Source organism: Elgaria multicarinata, chromosome 4 (genome assembly GCF_023053635.1).
Source record: "Elgaria multicarinata webbii isolate HBS135686 ecotype San Diego chromosome 4, rElgMul1.1.pri, whole genome shotgun sequence".
Classification (NCBI taxonomy): Eukaryota; Metazoa; Chordata; class Lepidosauria; order Squamata; family Anguidae; genus Elgaria; species Elgaria multicarinata.
In genome coordinates this window covers 117577039-117603998 of record NC_086174.1, presented here as the reverse complement: position 1 = coordinate 117603998, position 26960 = coordinate 117577039, and the positions used below count along the sequence as shown (strand labels likewise).

General features: G+C 42.0%; 1 protein-coding gene across 2 annotated transcripts in view; it reads left to right on the top strand.

The window, feature by feature from the left end:
• MLIP (muscular LMNA interacting protein) overlaps positions 1–26960 on the top strand; it is a 74804-nt gene that overhangs the window by 27278 nt on the left and 20566 nt on the right. The window contains exons 3-12 of one of the 2 annotated variants that reach the window (XM_063125052.1): positions 410–748; positions 3661–5238; positions 9047–9109; positions 9666–9725; positions 10617–10700; positions 10801–10860; positions 11403–11447; positions 14333–14377; positions 21486–21611; positions 24601–24792. In XM_063125052.1, the coding sequence (XP_062981122.1) occupies positions 410–748; positions 3661–5238; positions 9047–9109; positions 9666–9725; positions 10617–10700; positions 10801–10860; positions 11403–11447; positions 14333–14377; positions 21486–21611; positions 24601–24792 (2592 nt within the window). The remainder of the gene's footprint in view (positions 1–409; positions 749–3660; positions 5239–9046; positions 9110–9665; positions 9726–10616; positions 10701–10800; positions 10861–11402; positions 11448–14332; positions 14378–21485; positions 21612–24600; positions 24793–26960) is intronic. The other variant, XM_063125051.1, reaches the window with a different exon arrangement.

Genomic DNA, 26960 nt, shown 5'->3' with positions numbered 1-26960 from the left:
TCTGCCTCACTGCACTTGCCTCCACCCAATTTCTGTATTGTTCTTGCTATAATGTGAATTATTTCTTCTGTTTTTCTCCCTTCTGTAGCTAGAAAGGGGCAAGAAAGGGACCCTTGCATCAGGTCCTCAGACAGTCAGTGTGCTGGTGAAAGAGGATCAGTGCTAATGGTAGAAAACCACATTATTTCAACAATAAAGACTCCCCCACCCACCCAAAACCAATCTTTTTCTCTGACACTCTCCACCTTTCCTGATTTCTGAGAAGTTGAGCATATTTTCTGATTTACTGTAGGGTTAGCTTGTAGTCCTACAAACTCCTATTTTTTCTGTTGGTAAGGGAAATAAGCAGAACAAATTATAGTAATGATCCAAATATTTGCTTTTCTCTCTCTTTTGCCCTTTCTCATAGACTGAAGCATTTTCTCAAGATCAAGCTTTGGGAAGCCGATACAAAGGTGAAGCCATCAGCTTCACAAAGAGTCACCCCAAAGGTTTCCCGCCCACAGGACCTAACGCAAGTGGAGAGGCAATGGAGGGAAATGACCTTTTCAAAGCCGAGTTTGTCTTCATTACGGACTCGGAAGAAGACACAAAAGCGGCTGCAGGCAACGGCTGTGAAAGGGCCAAGATTTTAGATGCATCCTGTGTGTCTGCCAGTGGTGCATCAAGAGGACAGCTGAATGCTTCACAGCTCCCATTACACATGGAACGTCCCTACAGTTCCACCAGTCAACAGAAACATGCCCAGGTATAATGCTCTTCAAACTCTGTGTGTGTGTGTGTGTGTGTGTGTGTGTGTGTGTGTGAGAGAGAGAGAGAGAGAGAGAGAGAGAGAGAGAGGGAGAGAGAATTGTAATCTTTATGGTCTGCTCTGGCTGGAGTTCTGTTTATTTATTACCCACTTTATTATGAATGAATACCATGTATATATTGTTGTCTTCTGTAGATGATAGGACCTGTACATCCAGCTAGGAGATTGGTATGGTGGAAACCCCCCAGCACCACTGGCATTGAGAAGGCTGTTTCTACACCTGTCTTTTTTCCTGGGATTGTCCCGGGCAAATGCCACACAGGGGATCCCGGAAGCAGGCTGGGATGATCCCTCTATTTTCCTGGGATAATCCTTAGGTGTAGAAAGGGCCATAGTATATTCAACTTTTTTGTACTTTCAATGGGACTGAACCCATTGAAAAATGATTGCCAACTGTTTCCGTGTTGTTTCACTTCATGATCAGTGGTGCAGCTAGGCCTGGAACTTGGGACCAAAGTCCAGGGACCTGCAGCCCAGCTCCCCTCTCCAGTGACAAGCTAAAGAGCAGCAGGCGATGAGGGCAGGGACAGCAGCCACTGGTTTCCACAGCATCATTTCATATTCTTATTTTCAAAAATGTTTTATATTTGGGAGCAGCCAGACAGGCATGTACACACTTACAGAGAGCTGGAACTTGGGGTCCAGGGCGTGTGCTTCTCCACCCCTGCTGTAGACCATGTTGAGCACGATGGACCAATATATGGCTGCTTCCTAATTTGTTTCCATATAAGAAATTGCAAGGATCCCACATGTGGATCATCACATGTAAATGGTTTCCCAGTATGCGCAAGCAAAGATTTACAGATATGCAGAGTCATTGCGTATGATGCGGGTGAAAGAAGGATTCTAGAAAAATACCATTTGGAAAGTAGACAGTGAGTTCTTGCTGTAAATGCTGCTGTGGAGTATAAGGAGGACTTCCTATAGCCAAGCTACACCCAGAGGCTTCCTGTGTATTACAGAAGGACCTTGGAAAGAAGTAATGGGAATTTATTCAGCGTGATGAGTACAGCGTGATGGATTAAGCTGCCCAGGCTTGAGTTGGATTCTGGATTGTTTCCCTGAATTCAGCTTTGCTCTCTCAACACTTGTCTCATGGTCCCTTATTTATTTATTTAGTTGGTTAATATCCTGCCTTTCTGCCACAAATAATAATAAAAAATGCCACTCACTCCTGCTGCAGTTTTCAGAATGTTCCAATATGTGTTGAGATCGGAACACACTATGTTGATTGAACCAGGAAAACTTAACAGTACTCTGAAGCATTCAGAAGACCATTTTTACTGTACCCCAAAAATGTAGGGAACAGAAAAGGGAAGTGAGTGTGAAAACTGGTCACATGAATAAGCTCTAAAACAGTTAGCATTTTAGAAATAGGCAAACAGCGACCAAAAACATGCCTTTAATTTTTGGGAATTGCAATATTCCTTAATGTTTTTGTTTTAACATTCCTTTGGCAATGCTAATTTCTACCCACACTAATCTGACTGCCTATGCAGACCTGGGCTTGTGATGGTAAATTATGTGCGTAAGCACATAATTCACTTTTTTTGGGACCCTAGCATGGGTGTGGGGAGAGGGGTGCTTTAACCATTGCAATCCTGATTTGGATTGCCCCTTTTGTTACTGGTGTTGAGCAAGGCAAGAAGAGCCTTTCATCAAGAGCTAGAAAAACAATATATATTACATACAAATCAGGTAGTGCAAATCCATTGTCCATATGCACACAAGGTTTGTATGTGCACAAGGACTTCCGTGTTGTTTTTAATGAGAAGGAAAAGTATTGGTGCAAACAATCCTCATGCATGTATGGAGCATTTCCTTTTATGGAAGAAAATGCAAATCCTAAACATATATAACAGGTACTGGCTTGCATCCAATGACAATTTTACAGTTACATTCTGATTTGTATGCTAAGGAATCTGCCAAGTTGCTATAATCCAAAACACAGCCATGCTTCTACATGCATGTCAACTTCTTTGAGATTTACGCATGAATAATTGTGAGCACAAGTGGGTCAACTTGCAGCTCCGTTGTACAAAAAGTGTCCACTAGTAAGAACATGAGAACATAAAAAGTGCCATGCTGGATCAGACCAAGGGTCCATCTAGTCCAGCACTCTGTTCACACAGTGGCCAACCAGCCATTGGCCATGGACCAACAAAGCAGGACATGGTGCAACAGGCTAACTGCCTCGAATACTGGAGATAGCACACAGCCATCAGGGCTAGTAGCCATTGATAGCCTTCACCTCCAGGAATTTATCTAACCCTCTTTTAAAGCCATCCAAATTGGTGGCCATCACTACATCCTGTGTTAGTGAGTTCAATAGTATAACTAGTATAGGGAGCATCTGACCGTGTTGCAGCTCTACAGCTAATGACGCACAAGAGTAAACCAACACTTGCACAACGTCACTAGCACTTGCTAGGGCAATGGGGGAAAGTGGCAATTTGCCTTTTGCAAATTGTCAGTTGGATGCAACTCACTATCCCTTCTCAGTTTTAAAAACATACAGGTTTTGGTGTCTTTTGTTTACATCACGTAGCTGCTAATGACATTAGTGAATGTGCTATTATTTTTGGAAGGGTATAAAATAAATTAGCACTGAATATAGAAAACAGAGAGCTTCTTCATATAAATGAAGCCAAGTATATGTGTGGGTGTTTTAATATTGAACAGCAGCCACTTAGCCACTCAGCATGCTGTATAACACTAATAATAAAAGTCAGCATTCTCCTCTTCAAGTACATAACAAATGCAATGAGTGTGGTGATGGAATGCATAATTTTAACAACAACACAGATTCTACTCTGTTTTAACATTTCTTTTTTCTTTCCCCACTCCAGTTAACTTCTCTGTCTACCTCTGATCATCTTTCCCATAAATCATCTGTTGCTCATTTATTTTCTCCAACTAATCTGAGGGTAGAACGCGCACTGGCTCCTACTGTCCATCAAGCCTCTTCTCTGCAAGAATCTCATAGCCAATGGCAGTCTGCAAATGGATCTTCCGTATCCCAGTCATCTACCTACATACAATCTACCACTTCTTCCAGTCTACCGTCTTCCATTTTGAAAAAGCCTTCCTTCCCATTTAACAGCCTCTCAGATAGTACTCAGTTACCGGGTGGTCTCCAGCCTAGCAATCTTCACAAGAAATCTGAATCCACCTCCTCAGCACCTTCGACAAGCAAGGACTCATGTCCTTCTTCACAGGTTCTCAGTTCAGCAGGCACTCTTCAGAGTTCCTCTCCTCAGGCCCGTTCTCCTCTTCCTTCCAAGAGATTTGCCACATTGTCTGTGGCTCCTATTTATATCACAACACACTTATTATCTCCCAGTCCAAAGCCCCTGTCTTCTCCTCTGCACGGTTCCTCTTCAACCATACATAGCATAAATAACCCCAGTAGCCAAATGTCATCAAGTGGAAATCTTCTGATATCTGGAAGAAGATCCCCTCTGCCAACCAGGCTTTCTCTTCTGACTGCTCTTCTGAAATCAGGGTCTTCTCCCAAGAGGCCATTTTCTCCTGCATCTTGTCCTGCCACATTTTCTAGCAATTCCTTAGGCTCTTCAACACTGACAATAGACCAGAAGTTTACAACCCCACCAACTCCTAAGAAATCTGCCTCAAATATTTTGATTAGGTCTGATTCTCCAAGTCAAGATGATTTTCACCTTTCAGTATTTTCTAACCTGCCAAATCACATGACCTTATCCTCAAAGTTGAGTCCTACTCTTAGATGTAGGTCACTCTCCCCAAAAAGTCACCTCAATGCCAGGGCGCTTTCGCCTGACAAACTGCGCCCCTTGTCGCCCACAATTTCCTCCTATAGAAAAACGGTTGTGTCGCCTCTCTTGCAATCAAAGTTACCTCATTTTTCCTTACCTCCCCATGTGCCAAGAAAAGGGGCGCTCTCCCCTGTCCACAGAACACGAGAACCTGAGAAGTCTAAGAAGGTACACACCTACTCCCCCACTTTTACTGCCAAGTCCTATCCTGTATCAACTCCTGCTGTCAATCAAAGGCACACAACAATTTCCCCCACTTCAGAAAAATGTCCTCTCTCTCCAACCTTTAGGCATTCTGGTGATCAGTCTAAAGAACATTTACCACAAGCCTCTGCTAAGGACCCAGATATGCATCCATCATCTCCATCATCTCACTGGCCTTTTTCTCATCCAGCTGCAACCTCACCTACTCCTCTGGGCTGTGCTATTAAATCCCCTGCACCTCAGAACAATTCAGTTCACTCAAGCTTCAGAGCTTGCCCTCCATCTTCAAGACCCAGGACCCCAATAATATCACAGAATAGATCTCAGACCATGGTTCACTCACCTTGCTCATGGTTGTCAAGATCCAGGGAACTGAATTCACCGCTGTCTTTCTCCCTACCTTCTGACTCTGAAAATAAGATTCCCAAGGTACTCTGCTTGTTTACTTGTTTGCTTGCTTACTTTCTGCTTGCCCCCTCATTCCTGCTCTGAATCAGGAAAATAGTGCTCCAAGAATGAAAGAGTAAATTTTTCCCAGTTTTTTTTTTTAATTATTAGGGTGTGTGTGCTCTGCACTGAAAATCCGAGGGTCCGACAGTGCTCCAATGGAGCTCTGAACTTTTGGTGCAATTAGGGGACTTTTTAAAAACTGTCAGAATACCCGCAGTGTGGAATGGAGGTAGTTTGGCACTCCGTCCGGTTTTTGGATAACCTCTTCATTATAGGCTATGGAAATTAATGGAAATGCTTACAGCTCTGTCATTTTTAAAGATAAAAAGATGAAACCTGGCAACATGATAGCTCCTAATAAGGGCTTTAGCCATACCAAGCTTGAAACAGATCCCTTCACCCATGATTTTTTAGGAATTTTAAAATTTTTGACAGCTCAGCCACCAAAAGTTTGACAGCCAGCTGTTCCATTAGCAGATGACAATTACCAAATGATTACATCTCCATCATTTTTAAAGATAAAGAGATGAAACTTGGCACCATGATAGCTCTTAAGTAAGGCTTTAGGCATGCCAAGTTTGAAACAGATCCCTTCATACCTAGGAATTAAAAAAAATCTCTAACTCACACCCACACCTGATTCTGTGTTAATTCAACCCTGTGTATTTATGGAGGGAGCTTTTATCCTTTACTTCACTCATGTGCCCATTCTGCGCACCCCTAATATTTATAATATTTATTACCTCCATCTAGGGCTGGAGGAGAAATTAATTCAGTTCATGGTTTAATGTGAACTTACCTGATTTTGCACTTTCAAACCAATACACAAACTGAAACTTCGCACTTCTCTGAATTTTGCAGTAGAGTTGTCCAAACAAAAATGTGTACAAAACTGCATATATTAGGAGAAAATAACATTCAATAGTGCATTATGTTGGGAACATAATGCTTGCAAAAAGGTGTGTATTAGGCAAAATTGTACATGAAAATACATGCATTAGGAGAAATGTGTACAAAAATGCTTAAGCATTTTTTTTAAAAAAAAAACTTTTAAAAATGAGGATGAACCAAATGAGGATGAACCAAACTTAAATATTAAAACTTGAAGATGAACTGAATTTAAGAACATTGCATGTGACTGATCTGTATGATCAGTCTAGTTAAAAAGAGCACCTTTTCCTCTGCTAATTTTTGTTCATGTTAGAATGCCCTTTTTATTCTGTGTTCATCAGTGAGAAGAAAGAACCAGGGTCAGGCAGATCTGCTGGATTAATTAATTTTAGAATAAATGTTTTGAGTGTGATGCACCCTGTTTTTTGAAACAGAGCATGTCGACTAAAATCCCGTGCTTTAGTCCCACTGGATGCAGTGTGATTTAAGTTTGCATTAATAATGAGCAGGTTTGCAAAAATTGTCAACAGAGAACAATTTTGCTGCTGAGAATTGGCATTGCGGTTGATTCCATGAAGGGGGGATCCTTATTCACCATGGTTAAAACCATGGTTTAAGGTGTCTTCTGAATGGGGCCAATGTTTAGCTCAAAATGCGTAACCACCGTGGCTTAACGTGTTGTCTGAACAGGGTCAATGACTGCTAATAATTGCATCCTGCTCTTGCATTATCCTTCTGTATCAAGGATGAGGAAGGGAGCCAGATGGGGTAATACCCATCTTACCCTCCAATAGCGTTAACGTCATTTCTCTAGTGGAAACCAGTGCTTGTGCAAGGGGGGATTAGTTTGTGCAATGGGACTTCCCCCCCCTGCCACAGTTGTGCGAAGTGTGCAGGGGAAAAGAGAGGAAGGAGAAGTCCTATTGTGCAAGCTAGTTTCTGATGCACTAGCAAACACTAGTTTCCCCTAGTGCAAGCATTGGTGTCCCCTAGTGCAAGATCATTAGTGCGAGCAGAATGCCACAGTTTAATACAATCCCATGGCATGCAGATTGCTACAACCTGTAGTGCAGAGCCTGTATTGAGCAGAAAGTGGACTAGATGACCTCTATAGTCACTTCCAACTCTCTGATTCTTCAATTACATTTAACTATATTTTGCAGACCCAGGACAGAAGTCTTTCTTTCTCTAGGCACCTCTTTCAACACACACACACACACACACAGCTAAGAATATGTAAAAAGCATGCAGCTCTCACATGTCAGATCTGTATACTCCAGAAATCACTTTAGTGGAGTGTAATGGCATGCATTACTCCTCCCTAATGGGCCAGATATTTCTATTGGTAAAAATTTCATTGTGCCTGAACCTGTGGTTTGTAACCAATGTTAACCCTACTTAGAGTAGACCCATTGGAATTAAGTTAGGCTAACATTGCATTCAGCCCTTAAACTACAGGTAATCTATTTAGATCCGTGTAGTAGTGGGTAGCATGTAGGTATCTGTATTGTCCAAAAAAGGCCTTTTCTTCATATAACAGGTAAATGGGGGGTATTGAGGTTTTGACTTAAATGAGATTACTTCAGGCCAGATAGCAGCTTCCTCTATGGTCTGAGCACATGCTCTGAAGGCATATGATGACAAAGAAATTGTACTGAAGCTGAGCAAGTCTGGGGCCATTGCTAGACCAGGCTATATCCTGGGCTGATACTCGGGATCGCCCCTTTGCATCCAAATGATGCACAGGGGATCCCGGGCTCAGGGAGGGATCAACCCTCTTTGGCTCTGGGATATAGACTACCTCTTCTAGCCCGGTTCCGCTGTAGCCCGTTCCGCTGCTTTTCCAGGCTCCGCGCAATTACTCGCGTGTAGCCAGAAGAAGCCATGCATGGGGCGCAGGGTGGGGGGAGCAGGGAGAATTTTTAAAAACAAAAACAAAAAACAAAAAAACAAAACAAAAAAAAACCCAATTTACCTAAGCGCACGAGCGTTAAGAAAAAAGCGTTAAGAAAAAAATGGCGGGCGCGACGGCTCTCTTTGTGAGCTCCTCGCACCTCGCGTGTAAACGAAGGCGAGATCCCGCGATAGTTGCATCGCGGGCTTTCCCCTTGTCCGGCATGGATTTTAAGTTAGGTCTAGCAAAGGCCTGGGTCTGATCTGTGCCTGGATGAGAGATAGCCTGAGAACCGGGATTTGTCAATATCAATATAATGGCGCAAATACTCTCCACTCCTCAAAATGGTTTTATACAGTTGGAAACTCATATGTCCTTGAGAAAAATAGCCTATATATAATTGCAGACTCCCCTTTACATGAGTTGTGTGAGAAGGGGGGCTTAGGTTTCTGGAGCAACAGCATCTGTCATAGGATTGTCATTCTGATTGGATGAACCTGCAATTGTGAATGCAGAACTTGTAATTAAAGCTCAGCTTTTCAAGGGCTCCGCTTATTGAAAGGAGCATTTGGGGAAATCAATAAAAAGCATTTATTCAGACTGTAGAAAGCAAAATAATAAGGAAGGAACAGACAACACGAGCACAATATGATGCCGGCTTTATTGTTGTGACTTGACTGAGGACACTGTATGGTGCAAATTAGTGAGTTGCCAAATCCAGTTTGTCCCTTAAGAGTTTCTGTAATCTGACCATGATAACTACGCATCCCAGGATACTAGAGAAGGGAACCTAGTATATACATTATTACATTTAAATGAATAATATGGTATGAAGTGTATGGAGTTACTGTGTTCTAAATGTCAGAACACTGTATTCATGTGCTATGTAATTCCCTCTAACACTAATATAACATTTACAGTTAATACATCAGAGAATTACTTTTAATAGTATCAACTGTTTCCTCTTGCCCTTCTCAATCCCCTGCCCTTTGATTATACAAGATCAAGACAAGCTACAAGGCATTTGCAGCAATCCCTACAAACACACTGCTTCTGGAGCAGAAGGTGAGTGGTTTGCTTAATTAAGAGTTGTCCTGTTCTGATCGTTGAGTCATGAACACTGACATTAGCTGTGACAAAGTGAGAGTGGTCTGCAGATCCTTGGAAATTACTCTGGGTTTGGGTTCCTGGATGACACACCAGTATGTCTTGTTTACATGCCAGTAAAGCAGCAGTGTGTTTGCTCCCTCTAGAGGACAGGAGGGCACACTGCTTCAGATGTGCTCAAGCCCTTGACTGCACTTACAGGATTCCACAGGGCAGGGGAGTGGAATTTGAAGATGAAAATAAGTTGGGAGGAAGCTTAACTCCTCGTCTATTGAACCACCATGGTGCTGATTTGCATGGGCCATGTGTACTTGCAGGAGGAGCTATGCATGATTAAAGGAATGTTTGGTTTGGCCCTTAAAGTGTTTTGCAAATGGATAGGATACAAATGATGGAAATAAATTGATGGGGGAGAAATAATGAAATTCCAATTGGATTTCTATTCTTGTTATGATTTTATTATCATTCTTTTATTTCTCACCTTGATCTCAACATAATTTGAATTCATCTGTAGGCACTTGATGAACCAACCAAAGCAGAAGGAGTGGTTGAAGATGGAGATACACATTCGGAGGTGACTTTATTCATCCCTCTGTATTTAATTCATCCCAATTAAATTCACTTCATTTCTGGGCACAACTTCATTTGCACTAGTCTTTCCTAACTCAGAATTGTCCACCATGAATAAATATTTCTGTTTTCTGATCACCATGGATCGCATAAGATGTAGGCCGAGGTGTGCAACTTGTGGACCTCCAGATGTTTTGACCTACAACTCCCATCAGCCTTAACCAATATAGTCAATGGTGAGGGATTATGGGAGTTGTAGTCCAAAGGATCTGGAAGGCCACAAGTCGACTATTCCTGATCCAGATGTTGGTGGTTGTATCTTGTCCTTCTCAATGGGCCTTTTTAGAAAGTACTATGTTTTGGTGCAAAGACAAAGCAGCAGGGTGAAACATGAATAGTCTGGGTGGCATTGTATCGACAAGCCCATTGGGGAGTTCTGCTGTTCTGTTCTTATGCAAAACAAAAAACACCAAATGCTTAGCAGCACTGGATGTTTGGAACCAGATGGGCACTGGGCATCCTTGCTTGGAGAACAATTCAATGGAGATGATAAAAAGCATGTTGCCAGAGCAAATAAGATGAAGGAACTAAGAACAAATGGATGAAGAATAACAACCATTCCTTGGGCTTCTGAAGGACACTGCAATGGATAAGAGCACGGGCTTTGCACTCAGCAGATCCCCACAAAGCTGCCATTTGTACTTGTTTATAGAAGAGCTACAGATTATGAGAGAGGGGATTAGTAAAACAAGGACACACAAGGCCATGTTCATGGTACAAGCTGATCCCAGTAGTAAAAGCAGCAGACCATGTCGAAGAGGGATGGTGCAAACGTACCCTTAAGTCTGGAACTGAGAAACATGGAGGTAACAATCTCTCTCTATAAATCTTGTAGATCTGTTCCCCTGCCCAGCTCAGGCAACAAACAGAAGAGCTGTGTGCTGCTATTGATCAAGTCTTACAGGACCCTCTATCTATGGTATGCAGATGTCCAAAGCAGCTTATTTCTATGCTTTTTTCCTCCTCCTCCTTCAGTTTCTATAACTCAGTGACTGTAATTTTCCGCCTCTTCATTTTAGCACCGATGTGATTGTTCTCCAAGCTCCCTGCAGAACATATCAGATTCAGATATAGACAAAGTAAGTGAATATTATTCCCTTTCAACTTGGGTTACATGTTATCTAATTCAGACATACAGATCAATAATTTTATTTGCTTAAAAGAAGAACGACTTTAAGAAGAAGGTTCAATTTCAGTTAATATGAACGGTATCCCTTCTTTTCCATTTTAAACATGCTCAGTAGTAAGGGAGGTTATGCATCTTCTATACATATATGTTTACTTTAGCACCTCCACACTTTAAAATACCTACCTAGGCACACAAACACATACAGTAGGGCTAAAGAATTCTCATGGCTGTTGGTATTAATTAGTTGTTATAATGATAGACCACAATCATTTATTAACATGTTTAAATTGTCTTAATGTGACTTTATTCTTCTTCCATGTATAGAACCTGTTCATTAAATGTGTATCTTACTAACCTTTATTGCTGTTTGGTAGTAATAGGGGTGGGGGACAGGAGTGCCTGAATGCAACGATTTGGCAAAAATTCTCTGCTTGATGTACAAAGAACTCTCTGACCTATGTTGCTATTATATTATCAAATCTTAACTTACAGACATATTCAGCTTCACAGAGACCAGCTGGATGGGAAACAAGATTTGTAAGTATCATCATACCTAGGCCTTAATTTGTGCCTGGGCTCAGCATTGACATCTGTTTTCAATAGCATGAAGGAAGGAGCCTCTGAGCATGTGCAGAATACATTCCCTCTCATCACTGAGTAACTAGAGTAAGACACCACATACTAGGGATTAGAAGAAGAACATTCAGATCTGAGAGAGGCATTTCCAGACAGTTTTGAGCTCCGACGTTTCCCTTTCTCTCACTTGCTAGGAATTCAGCAGTGATCATAATATCTGTAGCATTATTTTTTTTTAGCAACAAGAATTCCATATTCAAGTTCACATTACACTTCGCCATTGCAGTAATATTACTTCTACCAAACCGAATGACAGAAACCCATCTCCGGGGAGTGAAGGCTTCAAGGCATTAGCATTAAATGAAGCATTATAGTGTATCCATCTGTTCTCCCTGCAGCGGTTCTGTCATAATAACTCCCCATAGAACAGACACTTGGAATAGACAACTTCAAGCCTTGTTGGATTTTCCCCCTCACCAGCAGTTGGTGCATTGGGCTAAATAAATAGCATTCCTGGTCCTTGCAGTCACCTGATTTCCCCAGTTAGTGCTGAGTCCAGGAGAACTTTCAAACTGTGTACTTGGTCCTTTAGGTGGTATGCAACCATGTCTAGGACAGGTTGCAAGCCTCCATCCGGAGTACTTGGTTTCAGTGGAGGTCGGTGGCTCTGATGTCAGTGGAGCTGTGCATCCACTCAGGGTTTCAGTGACAATCACACAGAACTCTAAAGGAGCTATCCAAGGAAGATGGTTCGGAAGCTGCAGCTTGTGCAAAATGCAGCGGCCAGATTGATAGTTGGAACAGGGAGGTTTGAGCATATAACACTGATTCTGGCCCGCTTGCATTGGCTGCCTATACGTTCCCGAGCCCAATTCAAGGTGTTGGTTTTAATCTATAAAGCCTTACACGGCTTGGGACCACAATACCTGACGGAACGCCTCTCCTGACATGAACCTACCCGTACACTGCGCTCAACATCTAAGGTCCTCCTCTGAGTGCCTACTACGAGGGAAACTTGGAGGGTGGCAACAAGGGAGAGGGCCTTTTCAGTGGTGCCTCCCCCCACCCCCAATTATGGAATGATCTCACCGACGAGGCTTGCCTGGAGCCAACAGGGCGCCAGGTCAAGACTTTTCTCCCAGGCAGTTAACAACATATGCTGAGTTTTTAACTGACCACAGAATAGTTGGTTTTAAATGGATATTGTTGTTTTTATGCTTTTGATGGTTTAAAAATTTTATATTTGTTTTTAATGTTCACTGTTTTTAACTGTTGTAAACCGCCTAGAGAGCTTCGGCTGTGGGGCAATATATAAACGTAATAAATAAATAAATAAAAGAAGGTGCTGAACCCATTTTGGAGATAGGGTTCATTACCCCTGATAGATCCTATACACAACTGACTGGTTCTGATTGAAACCCAGAGCAGATTCACAGCCCTACTGATATTGGAGCCACCAACTTCCACTGCTCAGTTTCACTATCCAAAATACATCTATCTTGTCTGGATTAAGTTTCAGGTATTTTTGTCATCATCCATCCAAAAATGTCCTCCAGACACCAGTTCAAGAGTTTCATAACCTCCCTAGGATGGTTAGATGAAAACGAACCTTCTTGTGGGTAGTGAATGAATCTTATCTATCTTTTAGCTACTGGGGAAAACCTATTGTACTAATTAATACAATGTTTTTCCTTGGGTTACTGGGTATCAGTTTACATTTAAAAAATATAATTCATTCGGTGAAGATGGTGTAAAAATTATCAATTAAAACATTCCACCAAAAATGATACTCTCTCACTGTAAATTTATGCAGTTCTCCTATGATACCACAAATATTTTGTTTATAACATAGTGGTGCAGTGCAGAGGTATTAAAATTGATGTAATCATACATGCATTTTCCTTCTCTATGGTCTTGCTGAGGAGAAAAAGAGAAAATAAACATTAATTCTCAAGGTAATTTTTAAAATTTAAAGATAGGTTCCTGCTGCAGTTTTAGTTAAGAAGACTATTGTCCAGGTGCTAACTGTTGAGCAAATTCAAGGGCTCCCCCTTTTTAGGGTTCATGATCTTTAAACTAGCTTTGAACTGGACAGTTCTTCAATTAGAGGACAACTTCACATAGAGGACTGTCCTCTGCAAATTAAGACATCTGACCGCCTTAGTTATGATGTGGCTTCTGGGCCTTTCTGATGGCTCATTCCAGAGTTCCTATTTCAAGGAGAAGCAATAAAAATATCTCCAGTTTATTTAGTTTTCTATATTGCTTAGTCAATGCCATATGTAGCCAGAGAGGTGATTTAGGCTTTTATGGTGTGCTTTGCCTATGCTTGCCTGCAATGATTAGAAAAAGGAATGAAAGGGCTCATTCTCACTCTGCTGAAATAGTCAAACGCATAAAACAATGCTTTCAACATGGTTCCAATTGTAACTGTCTACGGCTTTACAAACGGCCAGTTTATAGAGTACAACAACTATGCCGCTGTTACATATTTGTCATAAATACTAAGGTTATATCAAACTGAGACTAAAATATAATATACGTCCAATTAAAAAGTCAGTGATTTCAGTATTTTACTCTTTGTGCAATTTAGCACATTGCTGGTGGAAATAGTTTTTTATCTGGGCTTCCTATCCTCTTTGTTTATTTTTTCCAGTAGTTCTATAACATTGCTGTGAAGCTATCATTTCTTTGGGTTTTTTTTTTAACCCACCATCTGCAATTTCCCCCCAAAGACCTTAAAAACCCATAGAAATGCTGGGAGGGAGGGATACGGAAGAAGTATGCATCCTCTTTTTCACCTCCATTCTTTTTATTTCACTAATATTGAGTGTATTTTGTTTCAGGCTAACTTCTACTTATCTGGGCCTGCAGTGCCTGAGAGTCCAAAGGTAGGTTTTGTGTCTACCATTTTCCCAACAAAATGGGCTTGGGTCCAAACTTCCATGCACACAATAGCCCTGATAAGGGGCCAAACTACACATAACATCAAGCACACATTTTTAAAAGGGAGCTGAGAACTGGCGACTTTCTTTTGTTCAGGAAAAGCAGCTGTGCTGCATTGTGCCCCAATCCAGATCAGGAACACAGGGAGGGTTAATAATTTATTCTCATGCACATACTGTTTTCCAACTGAATACCCACCCCTTATACAGAAACTGGTATTTCCCCCAAAAGTTGCTATTTACTGAATATAGTGATCGGCTATTTAATGGAAAGGGGGTGGGGATGGAGATTGATCCAGCCCCTTTACTCCCCTCCCCAAAAGCTGATAGGATGCTACTAATCTGGGTTAGTGCATCAGGCAAGGGAATGACGCTTGCAGCGGCCATTTTGACCATAGATTCCCCATCCAAATAGGGCTCCTAGTTATGTCAGGGTGTCGGTGTGTGAGTTTCATTACAAATGAACAAAAAACATGATAGAATGCTAGGGGGTGGGATGTACTGTGCCCGCCATGTTGGGTAGATAAAGGGCAGCATCTTAAGGAGGGTATGAACCTACCTGCAGTCCTAGCGTATTACTGCATTGTCGGCCTCATTGACTATATTTCAGAGTAACCAAGCTTAGAATTGGAATCTGGGCCAGCTATAATAATTGAGGATTTGTAGCCAATTGGGCTTGATGGAGAGCAATATGGTCAGGGCAACATTTCAGTATTTGGTTCTAGTTTTATAAAGCCTTAGACCAGGGTGTCTTGGGACCTAATGCCACCCTTAGCCACTTCCTGTTCAGCCAACAGGATCCCACTCATCCCCCACACAGCTGATCCCCCACCCCACTGTTGGAGTGGGGACGCTGTTCCCTGGCTTCCGAGATAACTGTTTTCCTATTACTAGAATCAGCGGAGGAACAGCAACCATGGTGGCAATTGTCGAGGGATGAGAGAGGCTTTTACCTCCATCCCAAGCCCCAGGGATCCCGAGATCTCAGCAGGCAGAGAGGGGAGATATGTGTGTCATGGGGCAGGGGGAGTGTGTGCAAGTGCACGTGCAGCCCATTGCTCCCCAGATGACATCAGACTGGAACTGAGAAGGTTATGGGCACCCCTTCCTTAGACTGCCCTTGCTTAAAAGTATTCCATGCAGGGCAGGGCCAGCCCTACCATTAGGCAGGGCAAGGCATTCACCTCAGGCGGCAGATGCTGGGAAGCAGCAAGAGAGAGAGAGAGAGAGAGAGAGAGGTGCCTTGCAGCCTACTTTGCACCCCCTAAGTTACCCTGCTGCCTTCTAGTGGAGAAAGTGCCCCATGTTTATTGTTGAAGTCCAATTCATCTGCCAGTCCAGTCAGCTTTTGTACACGGAATGGGAGGGGACACCATCTTGTCCTTTGCCTCAGGCCACAAACTGGCTTGGGCCAGTCCTAATGCAAGGAAGTGGGGATTGCATCAGCAGTGCTCCTAAGAAGGAGAGCCATGCACGGGATGGAGGGGAACAGGGTCCAGTAGGCAAAATATCTGGCTCCTGTGGAAGCAGGACATGGGGAGGCAAGATGGCTCAGATGGTTTGGCCCATCGTGCACCACCATTGGCTATGCTGGCTGGAGCTGATGGGAAGGGAAGTCCCAAAAAATCTGGAGGGACACAAGTTGACTACCCTTGGCTAGCAGGATAATGACTGAAAAAGAGGTTTTCTCAAAAGTGTCCTTTTTTATTAAAATAAAATAGAGTGAAAACAAAAACGTCAAAGACATCCTTAGGAATACAAGAAATGTAGCAGATTTTAAAGTCCTGATGTTTAAAAGTACTTTGAAATATGATGTTTTTAGGCAGGCAGCTGAGCTTTAGGGTTATAGCATTTGATTAAACTGGCAATAAATAATATGAAGCGGAGCGCCACCACTTCTGGGGCTCTGTGAGCAGCAACTGCATGAATCTGTAGTTAAAAGCAATATTGGAAGGCCCAGTCCGGGCATTATGGACAGGGCTGTGAGCAAGCATAGCCTTATTCCAACTTTCTGAAAATCTCATCTTCCTTTTCATTTAAAATCAAGTTTCTATTCCTTATCATGTTGAAAATGGGCTTTGAAAATATGAGGACAATGTCTGACAAAATTCCCCCAGGAAAGTTTTTTGTCTTTCACCATAGATGATAAATAGCTGAACTAAAAATACATTGGATTTTTATTATTATTATTATTATTATTATTATTATTATTATTATTATTATTATTTATTTATATAGCACCATCAATGTACATGGTGCTGTACAGATAACACAGTAAATAGCAAGACCCTGCCTAAGTTAAGTATTCATCCCTAATCACAAAGTTTCCAGTGACGGGGAAAACGGGGAAGTGGGAGGGCAGCAGTGGAGGCTGATGGCTCCGATTTCGGTGTGGCTGTGAACCCATGCCGGTTTTCAGTCAAAACCACTCAGCATTCTAAAGCCACTATCCAAGGTGCTGAACCCCATCCCCAGACTAGGTTCAGCAGCTTGGATTCTTCCTTTAGAGTTCTGGCTGGTTCTAACTTAAACTTGGAATGGATTCATAGCCTCACTGAAGTCGGAGCATCAGCCTCCCCTGGAGGGCAGTAATCGGCCAGAAGCAAATCTAGGTGATATATTATTTATCTCAAGCATTGCCTTTTTCTCACATCAGTCCCTTGGTTTCTGTTCACCACTCTGCTGCTAAGATCATCTTCTTGTCTCGCCGCTCTGACCATGTAACTCCACTTCTGAAATCTCTTCATTGGCTTCCAATTCACTTCAGAATCCAATATAAACTTCTCCTGTTGACCTACAAAGCTTTTCACTGTCTAGCTCCTTCCTATCTCTCCTCTCTCATCTCACACTATTGCCCCGCTCGTGCTCTTCGCTCCTCTGATGCCATGTTTCTCGCCTGCCCAAGGGTCTCTACTTTCCTTGCTCGGCTTCGTCCATTTTCTTCTGCTGCCCCTTATGCCTGGAACACTCTTCCAGAACATTTGAGAACTACAAGTTCAACTGCAGCTTTTAAAGCTCAGCTAAAAACTTTTCTTTTTCCTAAAGCTTTTAAAACTTGATTTTGTTCTGACTTCATACTGTTAGTTTTACCCTACCCAGTGCCTGTTTACCCTACCCTGTGCCTGTTTGCATTCTCTTCCCCTCCTTATTGTTTTATTATGATTTTATTAGAATGTAAGCCTATGCGGCAGGGTCTTGCTATTTACTGTTTTACTCTGTACAGCACCATGTACATTGATGGTGCTATATAAATCATCATCATCATCATCATCATCATCATCATCATCATCATATATTAGGGCTAAACATCATATATTCCTTTGCTGCAAGGCAATAGCTGAAGGATGCAGTACAAGAAGAATACTTGAATCTCTGTGGAATGCCAAAAGATAGCGCAAAAGATTGTGTATTTTTTACACATAGAAATAAAGTAGCTTTTATCTCAAAAGGGTGAATGACCATGAAATTTGTTCCTCCATATATGCAGAAGCAAATAAAAGAATTGCCTTTCCCCACTTGGGCAATGCATTTATAGAGGGAAATGATTTATTTGGTAGGGGGGACCAGCAAATTAGTCTTTTTTCCTTCAAAGATTTTCTGATGCATGAAAAGAGGTTTTATTGCTCTCTGAGTGGTTGTGTGACACACAACCACTCAGCAACTTTTATTGCTTTTAGAATTTAAGATATATATTTTTTTTGATAATATAAAATGTTCTGTGACTATTTTCCCATTGAAATATAGCCCTGGTAGAACAGTGACAGAAAAAAACATTTCAAGTTATTTATTACTCATTTCAGTTGAACTCTTTGCATTGGAATAATTGAAACATTGCTCTATAAAACTACAGTGCCCCTTTGACAGCTCCTTAGAAGTAGAGATCAGGCACTCTTCTGCTTCTTCTCTCTTATGCGCATTCATCTTTTGGGTGGAAAGTTCTAGAACAGCCACTGTGTGTGGGAAGACTTTTCCACACCATTGTTAATGTAGTTAAACTACTTTCTGACTTCATTCCCAACCAGTGAGACAGATATATGCTACATCTATTCTGGGAGCTCACCTTTTAAAGATGTATTTAGTAGAAGGGCCATTCTGCCACGCCCAGCACAGCCTGGGCATGGAGAAGCATTTGTGAGCTAGGGAAGAATAGAGACAAGCCCTTCTGCTATTGGCTCTGAGCAAGTGGTGCCACCAAGCAGGGAGGGGTATAATGCTGGCCTATAAAGAGGCACTTACCTCTCCCACTTTCCTTCTTGTTTGCACAGCTCCCTCCCTCCCTCCCTTTATGCAGTGTGAGTTCTCTGGTTGCCATTCGGGTCCGAGTAGGATTTTTTTGTTCATGTTCTAAATTGTTCATGAGTTTTTCACCTACTCCACACTGTAAGACAGTCTGGGAGTATAAACAGGTTAATTTGGCGTTGCTTATTAATTTGGTCACATTTGATGATAGGCAGGAAGGAACGGGCATCCAGAGGGATTTTGTAATGGTGAGCGTTCACAGGCACTGATGCGGTGACTGGTAATTCCTGAGGGCTTCCAGCATTGAGCCTCATGGCCGGGCTGAGAGATAAGGGTTACCTCTGAGGCCAACCTTTCTCGCCCACCTTGAGCCTTGTGGCCTGGGTTGGGGATGACGCCAGAAGGTCTCCCTATCCCAAAAAGGGTGGCCTGTGGGAGGGAGAATTGTACAGCGCCAAGCCATGGGACATGAATAGCTTGCCCTACTTAGAAAGGTCTGAAAATCAGGCCAGACTGGATGCCCTTTAGGTTCCCCCTTTGCAGATCTTTAATAAAATGTGGCCCTGTTTAAACCCAATGTTCTGTGTGTCGTCTATTTACTGACCTCCGTCTCACAAAGCATTACCATATGAAAATAATGTTATTGTAGTAGGGTTTGTTTGCTTATTATATTTTTAAAGCTCCCAATAAGCTATGTTCTCTGGATGGCATACAAATTAAAAGCATAAGAATACAAAAGAACAATAAGACAATAAAACAAATCAGATAAAAGCAAGATAAAATGAGTCCAATAAAAATCAAGATAAAACCATCATAGCACATAATAAAACCAGAAATAAAATCAGCAACAGGGATAAAATGGTACAAAGATTTATTACATTTCTCCATAGCCTTCGTTCCCTGGGCAGTGTGCAGATTAAAAACAGAAAAAATAAAAAATAGCAATAAGACAATAAAACAAATCAGATAAAAGCAAAATAAAATCACCAGCTGCACATAATAAAACCAGAAATAAAATCAGCAACAGGGATGAAACAGTGCAAAGTTCTGCATGCACTGAAAGGAGTTCCCAAGATGCCTGGGAAAATAAAAAGCTCTTCACCTGGTGCCAGGTGAGTCTCTCTGGAGAGAGACTCAACTGGTATTCCACAGATGGGCCACCACCACTGTTGTAGTAGCAGCAGGCCATAACTGTGTGCGATCAAGCATCTGCTTGGCATGCAGAAGGTCCTAGGTTCGATCCCTGGCTTCTCCAGATAGGGCCAGGAGAGAATCTTGCTTGAAATCCTGGCGCGCCGTTGCTGCCAGTCAGTGATGACAATAACGGGCTAGATGGACCAATGGTCTGACTCAGTATAAGGTAGCTCCCAATGGGCCTGTTTTTTGCTGTCTGCCTGGGACTACAATATGTAGATCAGTCCTCTCATCAAGTACCTGTCAGGCCACTATTGATGGCTACTTTTAGTTTGGACTGAATTAGTGTGAAGTGATTCGTCATTTGGAAAAGGTTTAATGTAAATCTGTGCCAGCAAGCCCGGCAGCACTCAAATTAGGCTTCTGGCAATCTAGGCAAATGAGGAACCTATTCACAAAACCAGACACCGTGACACCGGATTGACAAAAACACTCTACGGTTTGGATCTGGATTTAGTCATACTTAAGAGTGGTCCCATTGAAATTAATGAGACTTGTTAATTATGATCCCTTCTCCATGAATTTTTCTCATCCTTTTTTTAAAAAAGAATTAAACCTACCAAGGTCAGAGGCCTCAGACCATCTTGTGGCAACAAATCTCATAGATCAATTGTATGTTGGGGCACAGAAACGGGAATAGGGTAGGGGACTATGGTGGACCAGGGCTGAGAAATTGGTTACAGAGATGCAAGTAAGAGAGATTAACTTTTCACAATGGGAAGTGAGGAGCACTAGGAAGGAAGAGGAGAAGTCTTTCCCTCAGGACTTCTATTCCTGGTCTTCTCCTCTTCCTCTGGCCCTCCATCCAGTTGCCTGATGCTGGCTGAACAGCTTGACTGGTGTCCAGGCACTCTGCTCATTTCCCAAACCCCTGTGCTTCCACCAAAAAATGGAATAAAGAACATTCATCTTCCAACAGGATGGCTGAGATTCAGAGCACCCAGAAAGAGATTTGGAGCACAGGCTCCACATATCTAATGTTAGCACCATCCATGGTTCCATTAATCCTCCACTCCACAATCCAGTCTCTCTCTCCCACACACAAACACAGCACTGTATTTCATCTATCTCTGTAAACATACATACATGCCACTTTTGAGTTCCATGATGAAAGAAAGACAGGACATTAACATATGAAATAAAGTGCACTGGATTAAGCCCACGTACCACCTAGGCATTAAATTATTCAAGGATCTAGGAAATTCATGTGTTCCTGATTTTGGTTTGGGGGTCACAAAAGGGACAGAGCCTCTGGGCCACCTCTCAAACCCCTGTACGGTGCTTTGGAGTGTTGTCATCATTCCAGCAGAACACAGGGGTTGGGGACTTGTCAGTTTACAGACATACTTGCTTTGAAGGAAAGTAGATTTTCTGTGCCAGCTAGAGTAAGGCTGGAAATGTGGTAAGACAGACATGCAGCAGAATGGAAGAGTGTAGGAGTTCCTTGTCACACTTAACAATCCTTGGACTGGACAAGGAGCGATGTGCAGTGAAAGCCACCAATGTATCTGTATTGTACATTTAAGACTGGAAAATTAATATCTAACAATAAATTCATTTTTTCATGTTTTGATTATATATGAACAAGTAAATCCCTATCTTGCTCTTTTCTGAAAATAAGACAAAGCCTGGTGTCATCCGCCCAACAATGGTAAAAGCAAAAATAATAGTACAAGAAGAGGAGCCCATCCAACCAAACCCATTCAAAAAGTACTTAGAAGAAACTACCAATCCCGAAACTGAAGAGGTAAGGTTTCTTTCCCCCCTCTTCCTAATTCAGCACCCATTCTCAGGATTTCTTTTGTTTGTTTGGAACACTGGACTTTTCTACATGAGGCTGTTAATCTGCTGTATCTCCTTTTGGTTTTCTTCCTGCTTTTCTGGTACATAACCTCTAGTGGGCACTGTGGTATACTGGAATAGTACACAAAAGAAAATTGTGCTTTTCACAAGTAAATGCCACATTTCCCCTGCTCTAAAAAAACAAAAACAAGAAACACTCATCAAAAGTGCTTGTTAGACATAGAAATGAAATTGGAGAATTAAACCATTGTCTAAAGAACCCATAAAACAAACACGAATAGGAAATAACAAGCACATGATAAATGCCTTGTGTAGAAAAAACCCACTGTAGATGAATAAGTCTCAATAGGCAGTGAGAAATATGCAGGTGGACATTTTATAATGGCATAAATAGCAAACAAAAATGATTTTGAACAATTTTGAAAATAGCAACCCTGGATCAACCCCCCCCCCCCACTCTTCCCATTTTGATGTGTTTGCCTGTCTCCTACTCCATATCATATGGTGAGGCCTAAGGCGAAATCAAACATGTCAACGCAACATAGCTGACACCACAGGAATTTCCCCTTCTCTCCATCACAGTCTCCCAGAAAGCCTCTTTATTTTTCTCCCATGAAGTTTTATTTTATTTTGGAAAAAGTTAACAAAATAAAGGCAACAAAAAGAACAACATACCTATTCATAAATTAAGATCACTTACAAAAAACCAAACAAATTATAGACAAAGAATTAATTATAATTCCTCATTGATAACTGATATGCTTATGGAACATCTACAGTAGCTAAGTGGGAGCTCAGTAGCTGACGAAAGACTAAAATACAATTTATACAGCATATAAAAGGAGTGCATGAGAGTGTGTGTTGTTTTGTGTGCATGTGAGTATTAGTCAGAAAAAACGTGGGCAACTGTACTTGGTTGGAATTTGATCAAAAGTTTAAAGAGCTTCAACAGAGCAAATGAATGGAAACCATAGTGCCGTAATATCTTTCTGAAAGATAAGTTTCCTTGCTTGCTGGACATGCTGAGTAAGTTTATACATAGTCCATAGTCACCCAAATTTTTCAACCCACTGCTCTTTAGTTGGTTGCTTTGGAGGCTTCCAGTTACACCCTATACATAACTTTGCAGTGGAATGCAATTGCTCAAGAATTTCGTTAGGCAGGAATCCAGGATCATTACTTTCAAAAAGATAAAAGAGTTACCAGCAGACTAACATGAAGAAATACCTGAGAGTAATCAGCAATCAAACTCCTGCACTGTAGAACATTCCCACGAAAGACGAAAGTATGAACCAATCCAACCACGCCCCTTCCAACAATACTGACTATAATTTGGATGTTTTAAGGGATAACTTGCAGGACTAATGTACCACCTACTGAGGACTTTGAATTGTCCTTCCTTTATATTACTGTTGATTGATAAAGATGCAAAAGAAGTCCAAATACCAATCTTCTTCCAAAGGCTCACCTAACTCAGTCTCCCATGCCTGGACACTGAGGGTCTTGTCATCCAATAACGGCATTTTTATACATATTTTATAACCTTTATTTGCAGCAACAGCAGCTTTTATAAAAGATTGAAAAGAAATAAATGGGCGCTTGGCTGCCTTCTTGTGAGTCAGGCTGAGAAAGCAATGCAGTTGCAAATACTGATAAGGACAGCATGGTTCAGTTCTTTTCAGAACACCTGTGAAGGAGAGAGGTTCCCTTTTATCAAATAAATTAAATCATCAATACACTTTTGCTGCCATCCAAGCACAAAACCCTTGAGGGTTGTTCTGTGCTGCAAATTCTGGCTAATGCTGCATTGACATTAGCCTCTTCATAGGGTCAGGGGGACCTACCAAACATAGTATGCTGTATCTTGCAGTGTGTGTGTGTTGGGGGGGGGGAGGGGATTGCCAAAATTGGGAAGCTTGTTCAAGGAGTGCAGAATTCTTCCGCCTGGTTTTCGGGGGCAATTTCCCCCCTTCCAATGCAGCCCTGTAAAGCACAACCCCAAAACATTCAGTAGCCCTGTAAAACACAACCCAGAAACGTTCAATAGGACCCCCTGACCCTCTGGAAAGTCAGTGGCCATAGCTAGACCTAAGGTTTATCCCTGGATCATCCAGGGGTCAAACCTGTTCATCTAGGTGACACACAGGGGATCCAGTGCTCAGGCAGGGGTGAACCCTGGATGATCCCAGGATAAATCTTAGGTCTAGCTGTGGCCTGAGTGTGTGTGGAGGAGGAAGACCTGATTTGGACCCTGGGCATAAGGTTCGCCACCCCTAATCTGAGGACTATTCGGTTGTACCTGTATGTGTTGGTGTGGGTGTGCATTTGTATTATTGCAATCTGTTGTAAGCAGCCTTAAGGATCATTCATCTGAAAGGCTGGTTATAAATCTTTTAAATAAATAGCACGAAAGGAAATAGACCACAATCAGTAAGGAGCTCCTGGGGGCTGGCTTCCATCAGCACCAGTCCATCATAATTTGCAGCTTTCCCGCAGAGATCAAAGGCTGCCAGATGTAAACATGCAAGGAATGAATGAGAGTTGCCAGGTTTGATCTGGAGATCATGGTGTCATACTGGATGGATGGATGGAAGGAAGAAATGAGACATTCATGAGCTATGCTTGGTACAACAATATTAACCATTTCCTTACTTATCCAGATACCTTATGAACAATTATATCTGCTCAAATATATCTGCACTTGAGGCAAAATAGATTCCTTACTGAGATGTTTTTTAAAGGAATCCTTTCAAATCATAATCATAATAATTTGCTACCGTAACCATATTAACACCATTCCGAAAACATCGGAAAAAACCATTCTGACATAAGTTAATTATTAATCTAACAGAATTCGAGAAAACTAAACTTGAGCTCAGGGAGCCTTTCGTCATCCATTAACCAAGCTCTTTGTCTGCTTCTCTTTCTTCCAGGATCCATATTTTTCCCATTCTTTTTTCCATACTAAACCGAACCCACCTACTAAGTCCCCATTGCATCCACAGCAGGCCATCTCTCATGCTGTCTCGCTAACTCCTGGACCATTCAGCCACTTGGGTTCCATCTTGGGCGATATCCATGACCATTCTTATAGTCCTTACCGTCACAATACTTTGCATAATAAGGTGAGAGAGAGAGAAAAGAAAAGGTACAGTAAATGGTTTTGAGACAAGAACAATCGACTTGTGGCGCCTTAAAGACTAACACATTTCTTCTGGCATAAGCGTTTGTGGATACTGTCCTCTTCATTAAATGTACGAAGTGTTAATCTGAAATTGGCAGATCCTTATACACATGCTGGGGTTGGGAGGGCAGATGTAAACTGAGTTGTCAGAGGGAATAGATATGCAACAAAGTACAGACAGTGATGATTACCTTAGAAGTTGCCATTTACAAGACTTGTTGGGCTACAAAACTGACAGCACTGGAATGGTGAGCCGATTAACATATGTAGTATGAAGATGAAGACAACAACAACGGCAACAATAACCCTTTGTCCTTATTCAAACCACTGGAAATAGAGTTAAATCTCTTGATGGTTGTACTTCATGTTGCTATCTGCCTTTGAAATTCCTTTGTTCAAGAACAGCCACATTCACATACGGCTGGCTTGCATGATTGTGGGAAAGTTAACAGGCTGGCTTGTTAACTCTGCCATGTGTACTAATCACGTGATGGCTGGATTTCCCTAATTACCTTTGCTGGTGGGGCTTGCCGTGTTGTCCAAATCCTGGTGGCCTGGCTTTGAGGGGGCAGCAAACCTTTTGTAAACTGCCCAAAGAGCTTCGGCTATGGGGCGGTATATGGAAGGCAGGCAGGCAGGCAGGCAGGCAGGCAGGCAGGCTGGCTATTGTCAGGTTCTTTGAGGGTTGCTGCCTCCTCCCCACCCAATGCAGCAAACTGCGCCAGCGTTGGTAATTGGGGAAATCCGGCAGCACACACAGTGAGGTTAATAAGCCACCATGGCTTATTTCCCTCACAGCAATTGTGCAAACCAGCCCACTGCATATGGTGCCCTTTTGCTAAAAGATTCAGTGGATGGTTCACAACAAACCTGGGTGGTTCATGACAAATATCACTTTAGGCAGTGATCCCAAGGACACTTGGAAGGCACTCTCTTTGACATCAATAGGACATCTGTGGCTGCTCAAAAGCAAAGTGCTTATTCATCTTTCCAAAGGCCTTGTGAAAGATGTCACTGGAACAATAATACCCAGGTTCCGCTGTGTCAAGTTCTTCCCATCCCTGTAACATTTAGTAGTACTAACGCACCACATCGCCTTCTTGTGAATGTCCCTCTCTCACACTCCATGTCACTGGCTGACCCTGATGTGGACTGTGGTGGGAAGCCACAACATGTTGATGCCACATCACATGGGGGTCATTGCTAAGCGTTATGGAGTGGGAGGAGATTTTATCGAGGAGATGCAATATCTAGCAGCATCCTTATGGAGACCATAATTCAGCCTTCCACACCTGGTGCTTTACAGATGTTTTAGCCCTCAAGTCCCATCATCCACAGTCTGCATGACCTGTAGTCAGGAATTCTTTGAGTTGTAGTCCAACCTATGAGGCATGCATCTTGTTGGCGAAGTCTGGCTTAATATGACCAGCTTCAGAACTAAGTCCAATGATAGACTACATAGGATTATGGGAATGATCCAGAAAGGTTTGGATGCACGTACATCCTGTGAAATTCATGGGAACTATCTATATTTACAAGCTTTACGTATCCCAGAACGAGAGGGCTAATTGCTACAGAACTTAGTTTTGTTAGCATCTCAGTTTTATCTTTTGTTAGATTTAGGTATTTTTAGAAAGGACTGCCCTCTTTTCAGCAGAATTTCAAAATAATCAGGAGTTACCTTAGTCACGATATCACATTTTAATCTGAGTGGTATTTTAAACGAATCTTTCCACTGCTTACCGCAATGCCTGAATTAACCAGCCATATCATATGGCTTTACATTGCACTGCATTCATTCTACCACTAGAGAGCAAGATTTGCTGAGCACAGCGACCTCCAAGTTTGTTAAGGAGGACGCACATGACTTGCTTGAATAAAGGGGGGAATTTTCAATAGCTTTTGAAAAAGCAACTCTTCATTCTAAAAGCTTTAAAAGAGAAAGATTCTCCACAAGGGATTGCCTTTATAAATTGTGTAAATTAGGGTCCTTTGATGCTTTACAAGTCAATTTCATTTAAATTTAAGACTAAAATAGGTTTTGTCTTAGAGCTGGTTCACAGCAGTGGCCAAAAGCAATGGACATGACTGAAATATCAAGCTCGGAGT